Here is a 19,669-nt window from a genome sequence, read left to right as displayed (position 1 = left end):
GCAAAGGTGGGGGAAAGTTAGAACAACAGCAGAAAATACAAGCAAAAAGAAAATGTTATACCTTCATGTGGGAAAAAAGGACAACAAAACTTTAAAAAAGCTTGCTGTTATATTTCGGTGGAGAGTATGGATGTATTTAATACCCCCTCCAAGAGTCAGAGAGAGACAGAGACAGACGAGAGAGCCAGCAAGCGAGAGTGAGAGCAAGCATGAGCAGAGTAAAACTACTTTTTTGGCCTTGTCTCTAAAAGAAAGAGTATCTTTTAGTCTGCATAATTTTAAAAATAAATTTAACAGCCAGGCATGGTGGTACACGCCTATAATCCCAGCACTCAGAGGCTGAGGAAGGAGGATTGCTCTGAGTCTGATGCCAGCCTAAGCTATACAGTGAATTCAGTCTGAATTACATAGCAAGATCCTGTCTCAAAAAAAGGTGGGAGGGAGTGCTTCAAGTACATTTACTTCTTTTAGACCATTCATAGAAGAAACAAGCATGAACAGAACACTTATTCGTGCTTCCACCGAGTTAATACAGGGCGTATAACAGACAACAACAGCATTCAGGACAGTCTACAGATACTGAAGCCAAACTCACATAATGTTTATCTGGGTTGTATTTCTTATGGTATGTGAAAACAGAGACTTCCTTGATTCGACCATCTTGTTTAAAGGAATATGTTTTGGGTGAAAATGAAAGGATGGGCTCATCATTAGATGGAAGACCGGAAAAACGCAGCTGAGCAAGGTTGTGAATGAAAAAGTTAAACTTTGTGGCAATGCTTCCCAAACTGGATTCAATCAGCCTACAAAACAATCAGAATGTTTGTTAATGATGTATCTTCATGGGCACATACTATAGTCTTTCAACATAAGGGATAAGAAACACTTTTTAAAAACATTAAACATATTCTCCCTCTACCAAGGACTTCCTCTGTTTTTTATACCAAAGATCTGTTAAATTATACTTCATCCCAAAAAATTTTAACACAAGAAAGAAATGATGCTTAATTTTCTTGAGCCCTCTGAGGTCCGATACCAATGAAAGACCTATTAGGGGTAAAAAGATGATTGAAATAATGTGTGAAATGTAACTTGGCTATCTTATTATGAAAATCCAAGCTGGATACCATGGCACATGCCTGTTATTCTGGCACTCTGAGAGATTAAAGCAGGAGAATCACAAGTTCAAGTCCCACCTTGACAACTGAATGAGATTTCATCTCAATATACAAAAATAGGCTTAGTGGTAGAGTATATGTGCATTTCATTATAGTACCATTAAAAAGTTAGTTCAAATTTAAAATTTCTCATGTTTACCCTTCTGGTTAGTTGTCAGAAGCCATGTTGGGTCTGGGAGGGGTACAACAAGAAGCCAATTTACCATTCCCATAAGCTACACAAGTCATGTGGGGCCCAGGAATAGAGACACCAGTTTCCCCCTCCAGTAAGCTGACAGGTTAAGAATCAATTACCCCCCCCCCCACCACTACCACTGCCACTGCCTTCAGTAAACAACTGGCTGGTTTGGTAGACAGGTTAAATTAATAGCAACTGAGGTACAAAAACAACTAAATGCTCGTACTGTTAGACTTTATAGGCCTACAGTTGGTAGTCTGAGCATCTATTAGGGTAATAGTATGCAATATAGCAAATGGGGGATTTTATCTTGTTTTTGAAATCCAATATTGTTCTGTTTAGTTTTGTTCTGATGTATTGTTTTAATGTTTTATTTTGATTGGTTTTATTCTGTTTTATTTGATTTTATTATGTCTGATGGCATGGACAACTATTGTGAAGACAACAAGAGATATTATGGTAGCCATTGTAGATTTCTTGTTATCCTGTTTTGAAGTTCTGTACCACTTTCACTGTTTTGCTTCACTGCTTTATGTTTTATTTTGTTAGGTTTTATGCTCTTTAAAATAAAAATTAAACAATAAAAGTTAATTCATAGTCATAAATTAGGCATGAAAACAAAATGAGACAATTCTGATTATCTCTATAGGAATATGCATTTGTTATTGAAAACCAAGAGAATTTTGTTCAAATGTATTCATAATTTTTTATTTTAAAAAAATTTAAAATTTTTCTATCAAGCAGTATAACAGAACCTGGGCAGGGTGGCGAACCCCTGGACATTCCATTACTCAGGAGGCTATGACAAGAGAATTGCAACTTTGAGGTAAGCCTAGCCTAAAACAGTGATTTCAAGGCAAGACCTTATCTCAAAAAACAAACTAACAGAAAGTACAGTGTTAGAATTTGATTTCAGATAAAGAGATTCATTCAAAAAGGTAAGTGAAAGAACCTCCAACACAGGTGTCTGGCCTGGTCATGGATTAACTGTTTGTATTCCTTATGTTCTTATGTTGGAAGCCCAATACTCAATGTGAATTTATTTAGAGATGGAACCTCTAAAGAATTAAGGTTAAATGAAAATGAGGTCCAGCAACAGAGTCCTTATAAGATACAAGAAAAGCCTTCTCTATCCAATATGAAAATACAGCAAGAAGGCAGCCACTTGTAGTCTATGGAAGGAACTGGCATTATGAACCTAAGCAGACTGCTCCTTGATCTTGTACTTTAGAACTGTGAGAAAATAAATGTCTGTGATTTAACCTTCACAGGCTATGGGATTTTGTTATGAAAGTCCAAATAAACAAATGCACATCTGCTCTGTAGTTTTACCCAGCAGTAAATGAACCTCTTTCAAAAAAACAACAAACAAAAACCAAAACCATCACCTAAACTGTCAGGATTAGTTTGGAAGGCCAAATGAAAGTCAGCTTTCTTCAATTCACTCTGGCCCTAACTACTGAGACTAGGAAAGTCTAGTCCAGGGTCTTCCATAAGAGGCAGAAGACAAGGAAAAAAGGAGAGATGAGAATGTGAGCTCATATGCCCCTCTTGGCCGTGGTGTTATGATGATGTGGCAGCAGCAGTCCGTGATCAATCTGGTCACCAGATCTCAAAAACCCATCTGCCAGAAGATCTGACTTTAAAGCAGTAATGACAAATTCAAATGCCAGCCACTGGCATATATGATTGAAGTGCCATGTCATAAAGTAATTATAGCTATATCCTATAGTTTGCTATTTTAACCAGTTAAGCCATCCATAGAAATTACTCTTGTTGCCTGGTCCTGAATTCACTATGTAGCTCAGGCTGGTCTTGAACTTGTGACTGTCCTCCTGTCTCAGTCTCCCAAGTGCTGGGATTATGGGTGTCAGCAATCACACCCAGCAATCCTTTACGTTTATTCAGTAAATAACGCTTTTTGCAGTGCTAGCAAATGAACCCACAGTCTCCCACAACCCAGGCAAGTGTTCTATCATTTAGCTACAGCCATAGCTCAATGCTTACTAATGATTTACTAATGCTGTGAATTACAGGTTTTTCCTCCCAATCAGACTTTATGGTAAAGAGTTTTTGTTTAAACTAAGGTAAAATAGATGAAAGCCAAACTGTACGTGCCTTCCACAATATACTTAAATATGCTGTACCTAGTAAAGAAAATTGTAGCTTCTGCATCTGTAGTCTGGGGCTGAAGTGCATCTCTAACATATTTCAGGTCTTGAATACTTGTAAGTTCTGGTAATCCTGAAGGAATCATCTGTAGAAGAAAGAAAAGTATGTGAGTTAAATTTTCTGCTGGTTAAGTAACTAGAATTAAAGTAAATAAATTAATTACTGTTTTGAGAATCTAGGTGTTTCTCCTACATATGAGAATATGGAGGCTAGGGAAGTCAAGTGACTTGTTAAAAATCATAATGCCCATGTATGAATAAAAACTTTGAAATCCAAACCTTTTTTTTAGGGCTGTTTTTATTACCAAAAATCAATTTTAGTCAATAGTCATAGTAGGGTTTTGGGTTTTTATTCTTTTTAAAATTTTATATTTAAGTGTAACATATATGCCAAGTGTAGAAATTCTAAGTGTCTAGTTAATGAATGGTCACAATCTGAACACACCTAGGTTAAGACACAGAACATTCACCAGCGTCCCCAGACACTTCTCCTGAGCTTCAGCTATTACTGTTCAGCTTCTAGGGTCACTACTTTTTCTTTTAATAAATGGAGAAAGTATATACATTTTTATGCCTGGTTTATTTCACATAGCAATAATTTTAAAATACTTCAGTAACATAGGTGACACCTGTGACTACAGTACATTTATTCCAAAATGATAAAGTACTCTTTTTTAGGTAATGAAATACAGATACACGAAATAAAAATTAAATGGTTGTAACAAACATAGTTACCAGTGAAAGGAGGTTAAGAAAAAGGTTTGTTTGCTTTCTTATCAAGTTGTAGGCCTGACAGCAGAGGTCCACAAACAACTGGAAACGAATGGTGGGCTTTTCACCCCCATTAATGACATATGCCATATCAGAGGTAAGCACAAAAGGAGCCCGATCCCTGTTTAAAATGAAAGTACACACACAATATTACTAGACGAAGATATTCAAGTAGGGCTACTGCTAGTATATGGTTATTAAACTAAGCTATCTGAGCAATTTCAGGATAGGATTTCCAAGTAGAAAAAGTACAGTTTTGAATTTCTTTCATTTATAAAAACTCACATTTTCAGGGAAGCTATCACATAATATTTCAGTATTTGGAAAGATTTTATATATGAAAATTTTTCTAAGGTGATATTTATAAATCTACATAACCAAAGAGAGATAAATAGTGAATACAAACATACAGAGAAAAATTTTATATTCATGCCATTATGCAGATGGGAACATTTCTAACAAATACTACAAACTAGATATGAATGTCAATTCAATTCAACAAAATTTATACATTCTCTCATTTTGTATACTAGTATAAAGTCATTTCTGTATGCATTTTGGGGAAGGGGGTACCAGGAATCAAACTCAGGAGTTTGCACTTGCCAGGCAGGTGCCATGCTGCTAAGTTGTATCCCCAACCCACTTCAGGCATTTTTATCTCCAGTTCTGTTCAAAGGAGGCCATATAACAAAGTAGAGCAAGAAGGGGAAGGTCATTAATATGATATGTCTTCGTTTCTTTCATAACAATAGTAAGAACATTATTAGTACCTTTTAAAGCTACCAAACATCTGTGCATGGCCCAAAAACTTTCCGAAGTCAATATGGAACATATGTCCTGTACTTCGAAGCATTATATTGTCATTGTGTCGATCACAAATGCCTAAAACATAGGTGGCTACACAGCATCCAGCACAAGAATAGATAAAATTCTCTGAAGCCTATAATAAAGATGTAAAATTATTTTAGGAAACAAATTATTTTTGAAGAGGGCAGGGTTTACAAAGATTAAGTTATTATTTGCAAACAGTCATAACCTATTCTCTCAATACAATAAAAACTGTGTTACAGTAATAAAAACCAATGTTCTGCTTAAAGTAACTATTGCCCTTGCTCTCCAGCTTTGGCTCCCGTCAGAACCCATTTGAGAACATGCACTGCTTTTGAACAGCCTTTAAGCATCATGTCTGTGGGAACCCTGTTCCTCACATACTCTGCTGCTTACTTACCACAAGGCATTAGGCTACACAAAAATGTATATAATGAGTGTTTTTATCGGAAGCATACACATTTAGTTTATTTTCAAAGTACTGCATCCCCCTGCCTTCCTTGTTTTTGGTGGTAGTAAAAGGGATCAAATTTAGGGTCTTTATACCGAGCTACATTCCCAGTCTTCAAAGAAAAAAAAATTTTTAAAGGTTTTTGAGACAAAGTCCCACTAAGTTAGTAAATGGCCCAGCCGAGGCTGAAGTTGTGACACTCCTGCCCCAGCCTCCCAGAGTGCTCAGATTATCGGAATGTACTACATCCGGCTCAAAATACTGTATTTCTGAGTAGTACAGTCAGTCATGTGCCCGTGTGGTTAATTGTATTCCATAACTTCCAGAAATCACTACACAGATATACGTAATGTATACATATGTATTAACTCATTTATAATCTCATAATGACTTAAGCACTATTATTTTTGCCATTTTACAGATAAGGGAAACAAACAGAGAGATTATTTGCCCAAGATCACAACTGTTAGATGGCAAAGCCAAGAATTGAATTCAGTCAATTTGATTCTACTCTGACACTATTTCTTGCTCAATAAAAAATCCACAGCCAGGCGTAGTGGTGCATGCCTGTAATTCCACCACTCTAGAGCCTGAGGTAGAAGGATCATTGCAAATTTGAGACCAGTGTGTAGTGCAAAGTGAGCTCAAGGCCAGCCTGAACCACATAGCGAGAGCCTGTCTCAAAACACAAAACAAAACAATAAAAAAAAGCTTGAAGCATAAGAAGTTAATTGTATACTACTTGACAGTTGTCTTGTGTCAAACAACTCACTAAAAAAATCACAAGCCAGCATTACTATAAACTGGCATTGGCTTCTGCTGCACTGCTTCCCCCAGTCTACAAAGAAAGAAGAAAAGGTAGTGACTTTATATATAACCTAAAAGATCCACAAAGGACAAAATTCTTGTGCTTTACCTTCACAAATCAACAATGGCACTTGTATATTTATAAAAGAGATATAATGATACAGAAATTTGGCAGGTAAATGACAATGAAAACTGGAATCCTCTTACATCACCATTCAAAGTGCTTTTGAGTTTTCCTTAAGGCAAGCTAAGGTCATGACCAACCTGTGCACTAAGCGATCGCCATTTTCTCCTATCTAATTCAAAACAGTACTAAAATAAATATTAAAAAATTGATGTTTCCAGTAAGAAAAACATTTATCAATTACATACCTTTCTCAATGCTGTGAACTTTCTATTGTAAATATATATATTCATTTAATTCCTTATAACACAGTAACTTACTAGCTCTGTACAATCATGTCTATAGCCATAGTATATACTATAATACTACATTGTAAACTATAATATTTTATAGCAAAGGCCACTGAGGCACACAGAGGTTAAAGAACCTACAGCTGGGCACAATTCAAGCCTAGACAGTCAGGCCCATAATCTATTTTCTTAAACCCATGACGCAGCAACTTTTACTCGTTTCCATAACTTCTTTCAAGAAGAGTCCAGGTTATAAAATACCCTCTGTTATTGTGGCCTTTAAGGATGTTTGGAGTATTTTGGAAGTAATTTAACATTGGTTTCATTCATATTCTTTTCATTAAAGCATTCTGTGTGTGTGTGTGTGTGTGTGTGTGTGTGTGTGTGTGCGAATATATATATTTGGGGTGGTACCAAGAATCAAACTCAGGACCTCATGCTTTCCAGGCAGCCACTGTGCCACTGAGCTACACCCCCAGCCACTCATTATTTTCTATACAGGGAAATACACTGTTTTCTTGACATAGACTGTCTATTTAGTCACCAGAACTACACAATCAATGCAATTAAAAACTTTTTAACACATTTTTGACAGTTATTTGGAATAAGGAGATATGCTAACCACCTTCTCATATTCTTCTTCAGAAGGATTGTATTTCCTCAGCCACTCAGCAAGAGGTTTATCTTTAAAGGATCCAGTCACACCATATTCCACTTGGATTTTCCTGAGAGTATCTGAAGCAGGAACTAGCTCCACCATGCCTTTAATGATAAAACAGTAAGCCATGTGAAAAAAAAATATCTCCCAAAAGCAAGCTTTAAAAAAATATAGTTTTCATTCTTCACCTTTATCCCCTAGTACTGGGTATTGATCCACAGGCACTTTACCGCTGCGCTGTATCCTCAGCCCTTTCTATATTTTAAGATAAAGTCCTGAGTTGCCCAGACTGGCCTCAAATTTCCAATCCTCTGGCCTCAGCCTCCCAAGTGTCAGTGACTATAAGTGTGTGCCACCCGTACTTAGCAGCTTTGAATCCTTGACACAAGGCATCATCTAGCAATTATCATTTTAAAAAAAAAATCATGCCTGGCAGGATTTACTAGAAAATGTGGGTAATCAAAATTATTTTGTCTTTTCAAAAGTACACAACATGTGAAAGTTGATTTTTGACGATATGTATGAGCTCTAATCCCCAAAGAGGAAATTTTTTTGGTGGGGTGGGCAATACTGGGGATTGAGCCTAAGGCCTTTGTACTGAGCTATATTCCCACCCCTGACCTGAGAAAAGGAGTTCCTACCCCAGCCTCTGAGAATACTGGATTATAGGTGTGTGCCACCATGCCTGCCTAGTAATTTTAATGACAAGCTACATGATACTGACCCTGATGATAAAGTTACATATATACATTGCCATTTCAACAAGAAAAACTGTCCCCAATACTATATTTGTGCAAGATAGGAGCACATTAAGTTCTTTCAATAAGAAAAACACATGAAGACTGTCTTGGTGACACACAAAAGTTTGTATTTTATCTTCCTATAAAATGGATTATTGCTGGCTGGACAAACTGCTTCTTTTTTGTTTGTTTTATTTTGTTTTTGAATCTGTAATTTCCTTAAAAGCAAGCATCAAATAAATTATGGGAGCCTGGACATGGTGGGGCACATCTATAACCCTAGTTACTTGGGAGGCTGATGAGACTTACAAATTTGAGGCCATTGTGGGCAACTTACCAAGAAGCTGTCTCAAAATTTTAAAAAGGAGGGATGGGGGGCTGGAGATGGACATCAGTGCTCCCTGGGTTCAATCCCCAGTACTGCAAAAGTAATTATTAATAATTAATAAATCATGGGATATCTATATAATGAACTACAATGAGGTAGTTTTTTATATGCTCATGCAAAAAGATTTTTAAAATAATGTCATTTTAAAATTTAAGATAGAGTACTTTGTGTTTAAAAAAAAAAAAAAAGGACAACAAAACTGCTGTGCATGTCAGAATACACACAGAATATTTCCTGAAAACTATCCAAGTGGTTATATTTGGGGGTAGGATGTCTAAGGTCAAGGATGGAGGTGTAACAGAAACTAAAATTTATTTTTCAATTTATTGTTATATATTATCTAGATATTTTAATATGTGCATATATTACTTACATATTTTTAAACTGATTTATATATTTTAAAGATAAAGATATATATTTGTGTCAAATAAAAGATATGGAGCTAGCTATGGCAGCACATGCTGTAATCCCAACTACTTGAGAGGCTAAAGCAGGACAACTGCAGGTTCAAGGCCGGCACGGGCAACTTAGTTAGAACCCCCCAATCATCTTGAAATGAAAAAGAGCGCCATGTAGCTCAGCACTTCTCTCAGGAAGTGCTGAGTCACTAGCATGGGGGCAGGGAGAGGGAAGGAAAGATGGAAACAGAGATTTGCTTTGGACAACTGGAGAAAACCAAGTTGACCAAGACCACCAGGACACCATGACAGAAAGTTCCCAGGGCAGGTTCTAATTCCAGCAGTGTAGTTACACATAACAGAGGGAATTCATTTGCTCTCTCCTCTATTTTTCTTCAGTACAGGGCCTTCCTACTGAGTTATATCCCCGGGCCCTTTTAGTTTTGGGGACAGGGTCTTGCTAAATTGCTCAGGCTGAGCTCAAACTTGCAATCCTGTTTTACAAGGAGGGTGCCAGTATTCACAGCACATTTGACTCTTTTATGTTGCTTTGGTTGTACCATCATATATTTTATAGTTCACAGTGACAACCTTTCTTAATGAGTACTCCTATCTTTTTTTCTGTGACTACGTCTAATTGCTATGTACGAAAACACTGGATCAAAGTGAAATAAAGTAACAGATTCTGACTTGAGGGAACATAAAAAAATCTAGGTAAGATATAAACATACACAATTGAAAAATTAAGTACAGTCATACAGAATAAATGTCTGGAAAGTATAAACATAATCATTGAATTTGAAGAAATAAGAGAGTACTACAGGCTGAAGCGCTTGCAAAAAAACTCGTAGAGGAAATGGCTGTGGTTTCTTACAAATAAGAACAGACTCATTACATGAAAAGTTTAACAGAAGACAAGGCACATAGCAAACATTCAACCATTACAAGCAACATAAAAAAAAAGAAACCAAAGGGGCCTGAACCTCTGAAGTTACATGGAATTTCAAAAGACAGTAGTAGTTCAAATATATAAATAGTATACTGACAAAAAAAAATTAGTAGAGATGAGGAGCTCCTATTAAGGAGTCTTACTTGATAAAATAACTCCCATCTTAGAAGATTTATGTGAAAGACAATTAATAAGCATTCTTTTTTTTTTTTTGGTCTTTTTCCTTTTTATCGGTACCGGGGATCGAACTCACGACTGCCTGCTTGCAAGGCAGGCACTTAGGCCGCTGAGCTAAATCTCCAGCCCCTCAATAAGCATTCTTAATCAGATCTGCTTTTCTTTTTGACAAGACAAACTTTGCATAATTAAGCTGAACAAAGGAAAGTTACAGCTCTTGTGCAATTCTGATACATAAAATAGAAAAATTTGAAATGGTTGATAATACAATGAAAAACATTACACTAAATAAAATACTGTACTTGATTTAGCAATCAACTGAAGGTGGTCTCTAATGGGCATGCTGTTGGTCTTTGGCTCTTGGTAAACACTTTTCCCAGTAACTTACCAAAAGCTACAGAATATATTTTCTTCAATCTCTTTATAAAAGATACAAAGAGGTTCCACAACATGTAACAAGAATCAGATTTTAAAAAGAACCCAAGAAACTGGAAACTAGAGGATCAAATATGACAAAATTAATTGACATGAGTCCAAGACACAAAACGTACAAGTACAGGATGGCCAAGACGTAGGACAAAGACTTACTGTTTCATTTACGCACACATATGGCGCTTTGTGTATTCTACAAAATCCAGGTCCTACTTTTAGAATGGGTTACTTATATCCTTTATAAGGAACACAACTGGATAATAATTTAGTGTCTCCTTTGATAAATGACTAAAGAAGACAGAACTCAAGATCTGAAGTAGAGATTGGTAGTATTGTAAACACCTATAAACCTACCACCCTGGGAGGATGAATCAGGAGGATCATCAGTTCAAGCCCTGCATGGGCAATTTAGCAAGACTGTCTCAAAATAAAATATTAAAAATTTGCAATATAAAAATATTGCAATATTAAAATTTTGCAAAATAATAAAATACTAAAAAATTATAATGCAATTTGCTTGCTAAACATTACATTAAAGGTAAGAAATAAGTTGGCTCAGTGGCATAAACTTGTAATTCCAGCTACTAGGGGAGCTGAGGCAGGAAGATTTGAAAGTTCGAAGCCAGTCTGGGCAAGTTAGAGAGAACCTGTCTCCAAATAAAACTAAATTTTAAAAGACCTGACGATAAATGTAGCTCAGTGTAAAGACCCTGGGTTCAGTCTAATACTGAGAGGGGAAAAAATCTGAGACAGTGATAATAGTTATCTTTAAGAGGCATTCAACGTAATTACATGACAGTCCTTTTATAGATATGGAATCAATGGGTAAAAGACATCAGGAATTAGTTCCATTATTATTCAACTAAATATAAGAACTCTACAACTGTAAGAGCTATCCTGGATAAGATGACCTACCTTGAAATGCAGTGAATCCCTACAGCATAGGTATTATTTCAGCACAAAGAGAATAGAAAGTATACTAGAAAACTAGATGGATAACAAGATAATGTAAACATTCACAAGACTTCATCACATCATTTTACAGATGATACTCAACAAACATTTGTTGCTGAGAATGATGATAGCTGGCAGCAGCTGGGTATTGTAGTGGTTTATGCCTACAATCCCAGCAGTCTGAGATGAGTCTGAGGTGGGAGGATCACAAATTGAAGCTCAGCCTGGGCAACTTACTTTTACTGCCATTAAAAAAAAAAAAGCTGAGGGAGGATGAAAACCTAGCTCAGTGTGAAGGTCTTAGGTTCAATCCGCAGGACTGAAATAATAACAAAAAGACTGTTGCTATTTACTGAACACATGATCTGTATCTTGGGTTGTTTAAAATTCATTATCTCAAAAACTTACTTGGTAAATAAGGTTAAGTATCTATTCCTCATAGGAAAAACTTATATGACTATTTTATTCTTCAGAAATGAAATCAAAGTTGTTTTAACTTGGACATGGCGTTCTTCTTAGTTCAAAAGCTGAAGTCTATCTAGCTGGGTGTGTTGACTCATGCGTGTAATTCCAGCGTTAGAGAGGCTGAGGCAGGAAGACAGCCACGAGTTCAAGGACAGCCTGGGCTACATAGTGAGTGTGAGACCAGGTGGAACTACACTGCCAAGACCCTGTCTCAAAAAAAAAAAAAAAAAAAAGTGGTGTCTTTAAAATCCTTATTAATTGATATGTCTTGTTACTTCAAAGGATTTAATAGGGCTACCCACTGAGATTTTGTTTTTTGGAGAAAGGGTCTCACTACATGTTCCAAACTGCCCTCAAAGTTGTGGCAATCTCTTGCCTAAACCTCTTGAGTGCTGGAATTATAGCTGAGTGCCACCAAAACTGGCTTATTGAGTTTTTGTTTCTTTTTTAAGAAATGTAATCATGAGCAATTGCACCAATAAAATAACACTAGATGGAAATAAGAAAATGCTGGCATGATAGTGAATGTCTGTAATCCCAGCTACTTGGGAAGATGAGGCAGAAAGATTACAAATTGGGGGGGGGCTGGGGATTTAGCTCAGCGGCGTAAGCACCTGTCTTGCAAGCAGGCAGTTGTGAGTTCGATCCCTGGTACCGATAAAAAAGGAAAAAAAGACCCCCCCCCCCAAAAAAAAAAAAAAAGGATTACAAATTGGAGGCCAGCTGGGGCAATTTGGTGAGAACCTATCTCATAATAAAATAAAAAAGGACAGGGGTATAACTCAGTGGTATAGTGCTTGTCTAGCTTACATAAGGTCCTAGGTTTGATATCTCAAGTATAGTAAAAATACAGTAATTAACTGAACAAGAAACAACTAAAACCACAGTAAATATGTATCAGAGTCTTTCAGGCAGGTACACACTAAACTCCCAGAAAAAAAAAATTAAAACTTAAAAAAGTAAGGTATCAAAAAAGACCTAACAGGTTTACCTCGATCTCTGCCAGTTGAGAGACATTTGAAAATTACCATCCTTAAATCTAGGCCTTCTTTAAGCCATATCTTATCCATAATCTTTATCATCTGTAAAGCCAACATATCTTGCCGAAGATCTTCACCAACCTTGAAGGAAATAAAAGTAACAATGAGACAAACTGATTTTTCTGCAGCATTCTAGAGAAAGCTACTTAACCTATGAATGTTTCATTTTTCCTGAACTATACAGTTTAGAATATGTGAATTATACTGAATTAGAATGGGGCAACATGGGATCTTTTTTAAAATTAATTTTATTAGTAATTGTAGATATACACAATGATCACATTCATCACATGCTCTCCATAGTGATCCGTTTCCCAAAACCAGTGGATTTTCATTTTGTACTCTAGGGGATGCCATTCACATCATAGTCTGCACTACAGATACTGCCTGCAGTTATATGTTCAATCTGTGTGGCCCAACTGACAGCTGCACTTGGTTCTCAAATCTGTTTGGAAATAGTTTATGTCAATAATAATGTTCATCTAATTACTCAAATGAAAGAACTGAACAAAAAAATAGTTTATGTCAAAAAGTACTGAAAAAAATAGTTTATGTCAATAATAATGTTCATCTAATTACTCAAATTAAAGTACTGAACAAAATTGCCTTGTAATTTTGGAAAGGAATTAGATAAAACAATTTCTTTTAATTGCTATTTTTTAAAAGAAACTGTAGCTAAAACAGGAGGATCTCTTGAGCCCAACTGTTCAAGATCAGTCTAGACAACACAGTGAGATCCTATTTCCCTCAAAAGTAACTCTATGTTGCTCACCTTAAACATGACATTAATCTCTTCCCCCATAGGATCAGCATTTACCATGGTGATTTTCAGGGGCACGGCATTAGAACTGAAGAAGGAACAGGACTGCAAATACAACATTCAAATATTAGGAAAATAATGCTGAAATAAAAATGAATTCATGATTTATTTATTATCCTAGGCACTTCCCCCTATCACTTAGTTCTTGAATTATGGCAAATGAAAGAACCTAGAAGAAATGATTCTTAGATGATCTGGCAGATATGTTTATGAAAACACTTTAAAAATTTAGACATAGTTTTAGACATAGTTGGCTTTATTCTGTCTTGTTCTGTTGTATTTTACTACTTTCAAAAAAAATTTAGACACAGTATAAGTGAGCAATATATCCTAAGCAGAGAAACAAAAACTTAAAAACCTGAGACAAAATGTTTCAAATCAGAGCCTTGTAGGTGTCTTAAAGCGCTTCCTCCCATAAACCATGCTTTGGTGCTTTTACTAGTCAAAGGAGCCAGGTACAGAATGGACCACAAGACCGACCAAGTGTGCCAGTTCTGGGATGAGATCTCTACTTCTACTTATAACAGTGTTATAGTCTGTGGAATCAAATATTAATAAAAGTACAATTTCAATAGCAGAAATCAAATCTCATTTTTAAGTGAAACTGACTAAAAAGCTAATTTAAAATGATAAAACCAAGCTTGGCATGGTGATGCATGCCTGTAAACTCATTACATTAGGGAAGCTGAACAGGAGAATCACAAGTTCAAGCCCAGCCTAGACAACTTAACTTAGTCAGAATCTGTCTCAAAATAGAAAATAAAAGGGCTTGGACATAGCTGGGTGTAAAGGCCCTGGTTCAATCCCTACTACTGGGTGGGGAGGGCCAATTTAAGAGAAACAATAAGCTAAACCAAGGTAATAAATAATTTTATGCTGTTGGTCTTTTAGGACTAGTGATTGAGTAAAAATATGCTGAAATGCATATTAATCACAGATGTCCTTCCATAGGTATAAGTATATACATAAACAAGTATAAATATATATACTTATAAACAAACTACAGAGGTTTCATCCTTATTTACTTTAAATATACCTGCCCATTTTCCTTTTTACATATTATTTTGAAATTTAACATGAACTTAGTAAGTACCGCATCACCTTAATATTTAACTCTTTTGCCACTAGACTTGGCTTGAGAGGGAGACGGCATTTATTTCTCAAAAAAAAGGACTGTACTCTTTCCATATTCCTTTGGAGGACAACCTATAGAAAGAAATTGTTACTGTAAATACATAATGAAAATTCAGATCTATTTTTAAGACATTACATTATGCTGTAGACACAATTTATAAAATGTCTGACTGCCAAATAGGAAAGAAAAAAGTTGCTGTTACACATGTTTTACTACACAAACAAAATTGGAATGTGCAAAAGCTATGAACAGAGGGGAAAGTACAAATGGCCAACCAACACACAAAATATGTTAAAGGTTGCTAACAATTATAAAGAAATGAAAGTAATGCAGCTCTTCAGTTGCCAGATAACAATTTAAGACAACATCTAATGTTGGGAAATATTTCATTATCGCTTGATGGAGAAAAAAAGTGTACACAGGCACAGGGCTTTTTTTTTTTTTTTTTAAAAGAGAACAATCTAACAAATTATTTTAATTAAAAAATGTACAGAGCTCTTGACTCAGCTATTTGCCCGTAAGAGTCTCCTAAAAATACTAGTAAGCCTGATGTGGTGGTGCATGCCTTGCAGTTCCAGCTGGTTGCAACGCTGAGGCAGGAGGGTTGCTTAAGCCCAAGGCTATGTAACTATCCCAGGCATCACAGTGCAATCACAACTTTAAAAAATAAACAGAAGGGGCTGGGGATTTAGCTCAGTGGCATAAGTGCCTGCGTTGCAAGCAGGCAGTCGTGAGTTCGATCCCTGGTACTGATAAAAATGAAAATGAAAAAGACAAAAAAAAAAAAAAAAAATAAAAAATAAAAAAATAAAAATTAAAAAAGAAATACTACCAAAAAGCAAAAACTTGAGCCAGGTGTGGCTTATATGTACCTGCAATTCCAGCTACTTGGGACGCTAAGACAGGAGGCTACTGAGTTTGAGGCTGGGCTGGGCTACAATTTAAGTTTGAGGCCTGCCTGAGCCACACAGTGAGACCCTGTTTCAAAATTAATACAGAAAATAAAAAGGGCTGGGCAGATTGCTCAGTGGTATGCATGAGACCCTGTATTCAATGCCTAGAATGCAAAATATAAATATATGCATGTATGTAAAATTTTACAGACCTCAAAATCCCAGAAAATAACAAATGTTGGTAAGGATGTGGAGAAATTAGAGCTCATCTGTATTGCTAGTAGGAATGTCAATGGTGTAACTACTAGAGATAACAGTTACATGATTCCTCAATAAAATTAAACATAGACTTACTATATGACTCAGCAGTTCATTCTTAGACAAAGTGAAAACAGGTGTTCAAACAAAAATCTGAACCATCTCTGGAACCCGAGCACTCTAGGAAGCTGGGGCATAAGGACCCCCGGTCTGAGCTCAGTGCAAAGGTCCTAGGTTCAGTGGAGAAAAGGGGTAATGGAGATATGACTGATTTTGTTTTGAACTAGGCTATGAGATTTTTTTTCTTACATATTTTAAAAACCTTTGAATTTTATTTGCCCCAAATAACACAGATGTAGAGTTCTACTGGGAGTCTACTGATAGAGTAAAAACTTACTTTGTCAGCACCATAATGATCTTTTAACATTAAAACACATTCTGTTTCATGGTCACATACCTGTCTGGCTGATCCACTAGCCTGCTTGACTTTTTCCGCTACTGCTCCTAATAGCTGTACAAGTTTTGTCTGCTTAGAAAGTTCTTCTCTGAGTCCTTTTCCTGCTCCTGAGAGCAGAGCACCCAACACATGTTCATATTGGGTACCAAACTGTGTATCATGCAGGGCATCCTTGAGAAGCCTAACACAATAAAATATATATGTCAGTCACTTTTGAGAACTAGATGAACCTCCCTTAAAAATCTACTTAAATAGTTCTCTTTTTTGTATTTAAAAATATAAGTATATAAGCAAGTAAAACCTCATTTATGGGCCAGGGATACCCAGTGGTATAAGCGCCTGCCTGGAAAGCACTAGGTCATAAATTCAATTCTTGGTTCCAAAAAAACAAAAACCAAAAAAACCAAAAAACCAAAAAATACTCATTTATTAAGAGTAATACAATCTGTCAAGTATTTTGCAATAGAGGGTTTTGCCAGTTTTGGTTTTCTTTCTAAAAACATAAAAATTTAGCTTTTTTAAATAATGCATTCACCCAGGCATATGGCACATGTCTGTAATCCCGGACCTTGGAGGCTGAGACAAGATCACTGCAGGCTACAAGGTAAGTTCAAGGCCAGCCTGAGCTGCATAGTGAAACCCTGTCTCAAAAAGACAAAAAATTACATAACATAACATAGAATAAAACAGTGCCTTTAACAAAACATCTGATATCCACAGTAAGTAATGTAGACATATTATTTAAACTTAACAGAATATGTCATCACTAATGATACCAGGATTGGAAATCAAGTACTTAATAAAATTAAAATCTTACCAATATAAATTGTGTGCTATTTGGATATTTCCCAATGCTCTGGACAGAAGGAAATGTACTAATGAACTATTCAAGTAAATTTCATATTTCAAAGCCTACATGTAAAAGAAAGTAAGACTTAGTAGTGGCCAAACCCAAAATAAACTATTCAGATGAAATTATCAAAAGAGGAACCATGTAAATGAAACATTACTCTTAAATAAAAAGATAATTTTTATAAAACTGAACAAGTTAATTACTATAGGCTGAAGTGGTGAAATAAAACACAAAAATGGATTTAGGAATAAATATTAGCAATGTTTCACTAGCCAATAAAAAAAAAAAATCAAGGAAAAGTTCAAGTCTGGTTATGAGACTCTAAAAAGTTGAACTTAAAATTCAAGTATGTATATACACTATTCAAGTGGAGCAGATGACAATGGGGGAGGGGTCACATTAAATCCATATGTGATGCCCCTTAGCACTGTCATACTACAAAACTGCTTTTAATCAAAATAGAAAGCGATTCTTACTAATCTCCCAACTCATAAAACCTGGAGTAAGGTATCCTAGTAACAAACTCACTTGCACAAACTGTGGAAGGAGATCTGTTAGCTCATCATCACTAATGGCTTCAATCCAAGTCACAGCTAGGGATCTCACTTCCTGATCAGCAAATCTAGAATATCAGAAAATTAGGGTTTAACAGAGATTTCCTTCCACTGAAGCCGTATGTCCTGAAAAATATAATTTCAATTTGTTCCTAACAAAGAATACTCACATAATTCTTTATTCAGAAGCAATGTGTTTCTTTTTCAGGAAGAAAAGGTTACTGTACTACAGATTCAATTTGGGGATTATTTAGTTTGTAAAAATTAATTAATGTTTGCCCACATTGGAAAGCACAATAAATTGACTTACTTTGAATCAAGAAGCTCCAATGCAGCCAATGGATGTAATGGCAGCCACTGGTGAAGCAAGGAGTAAGTTTTGGCAAGATTAACCCATTTCCAGTTTGGGGCACTTGCTAGTATTTTAGGAAGACAATTTGGGTGTCTGAAGCAGTAATGACGTTTCTCCCACAAAAAGGCCATATCTTCTTTAGAAAGCCTGCATTCATAAAAGAATTAAGTTATTTCTCGTTAATACTATAGCAACATAGTTATAACCTCAATGATTAAAAACACAAAGAAGAAATTTATTCATTTCTTGGGGAAAACATTACTACTACTTTGGAATAGAAAAACGCAATGTATGGTAACTTTACCCTAATTTGGCCATGGAAAGAAAACATGCTATCTAATAAAGAGTATCATGAAAACAAAAGATAATTCAGTGCAATACAAATTTACTGAGTTCAAACCAAATGCCATGTACTACAAATGAGAGATGAATTAGGAGACCTCACCCTAAAAGTTTGCAAGGATTTCATCCATTTTATAACTCTAAAATTATATGGAAAACAAATGCTGCTATCATTTTTGGGGGTTAAAGCCTTTGCACTGAGCTACATTCCTTGATCCTTTTTTTTGAGACGAAGTCTAAGTTACTTAGCTCCCCAGGTTAGGCTCAAACTTGTGATCCTCCTCTCTCAGCTTCCCACTGCTAGATTTCAGGCATGTATTACTATCCCAACAACTACTATAAAATTTCAGAAAATGATTATACAGTTGAATTAAAAGTAATCAAAATGAAAACAACTTGCTCTAAATATTTTCATTCCATTTGCTTTAAACTTAATGAAAATATTCATGTGAATATTTTACTGCTTTATATCCCATTCATTTTTATACATATAATACATACAGTGAAACACATGCATTTCATACGGTGAACTAAAAAATTCATATATTGGAAAAGGAGCATAGTAAAGTCTCTCTTTCCAACTCATCACCTAAGCTTGTGTATTCTTCAAGAGACAGTCTATTCACAGAGAAGCACATATATGTTGTTTCTTAGATCTTCAATTTTTCCTTTCTGCTAATAGTCATACTGTATGTACTATGTAGGTCTTTGATTTCTTCATTTAATGTATCTTATATACAGGTAGATACAGCTTTAACTTAATTTTAAATAGTGATAGTTCACCACCAAATGACTTAACTGTTGTCATTAGACATTTCCAATCAGCTTTTCAGCAATCCAAATATTGTAATATTTTTATCCTTATAAACAAATATACAAGGGTTTTCTCTATGAAATACAGATGGAAGGACCACTGACGGACTGCACAATATACACAACTGTAACTTGTATAATTTGCCCAACTGTTCTCTAAAAGTGTTATGACTTATTTAATTCACATATTTTT

At 35.6% G+C, this 19,669-nt stretch overlaps 1 protein-coding gene across 1 annotated transcript in view; it reads right to left on the bottom strand.

The window, feature by feature from the left end:
* Pik3c2a (phosphatidylinositol-4-phosphate 3-kinase catalytic subunit type 2 alpha) overlaps nt 1–19,669 on the bottom strand; it is a 98,430-nt gene that overhangs the window by 10,303 nt on the left and 68,458 nt on the right. Inside the window, exons 16-27 of the mRNA XM_063251803.1 lie at nt 18,280–18,468; nt 17,944–18,037; nt 17,380–17,474; nt 16,563–16,743; nt 14,921–15,025; nt 13,772–13,864; nt 12,951–13,080; nt 7,424–7,560; nt 5,069–5,238; nt 4,263–4,419; nt 3,504–3,613; nt 596–803 (exon numbers count right to left, since the gene is read on the bottom strand). Coding sequence (XP_063107873.1) covers nt 596–803; nt 3,504–3,613; nt 4,263–4,419; nt 5,069–5,238; nt 7,424–7,560; nt 12,951–13,080; nt 13,772–13,864; nt 14,921–15,025; nt 16,563–16,743; nt 17,380–17,474; nt 17,944–18,037; nt 18,280–18,468 — 1,669 coding nt within the window. The remainder of the gene's footprint in view (nt 1–595; nt 804–3,503; nt 3,614–4,262; nt 4,420–5,068; nt 5,239–7,423; nt 7,561–12,950; nt 13,081–13,771; nt 13,865–14,920; nt 15,026–16,562; nt 16,744–17,379; nt 17,475–17,943; nt 18,038–18,279; nt 18,469–19,669) is intronic.

Source organism: Cavia porcellus, unplaced genomic scaffold (genome assembly GCF_034190915.1).
Source record: "Cavia porcellus strain 051 isolate PalLab524CR breed Dunkin Hartley unplaced genomic scaffold, mCavPor4.1 scaffold_6, whole genome shotgun sequence".
In the NCBI taxonomy this organism is placed as follows: Eukaryota; Metazoa; Chordata; class Mammalia; order Rodentia; family Caviidae; genus Cavia; species Cavia porcellus.
The sequence above is the reverse complement of the archived record's forward strand: the minus strand, read 5'-3'. Positions and strand labels throughout refer to the sequence as shown.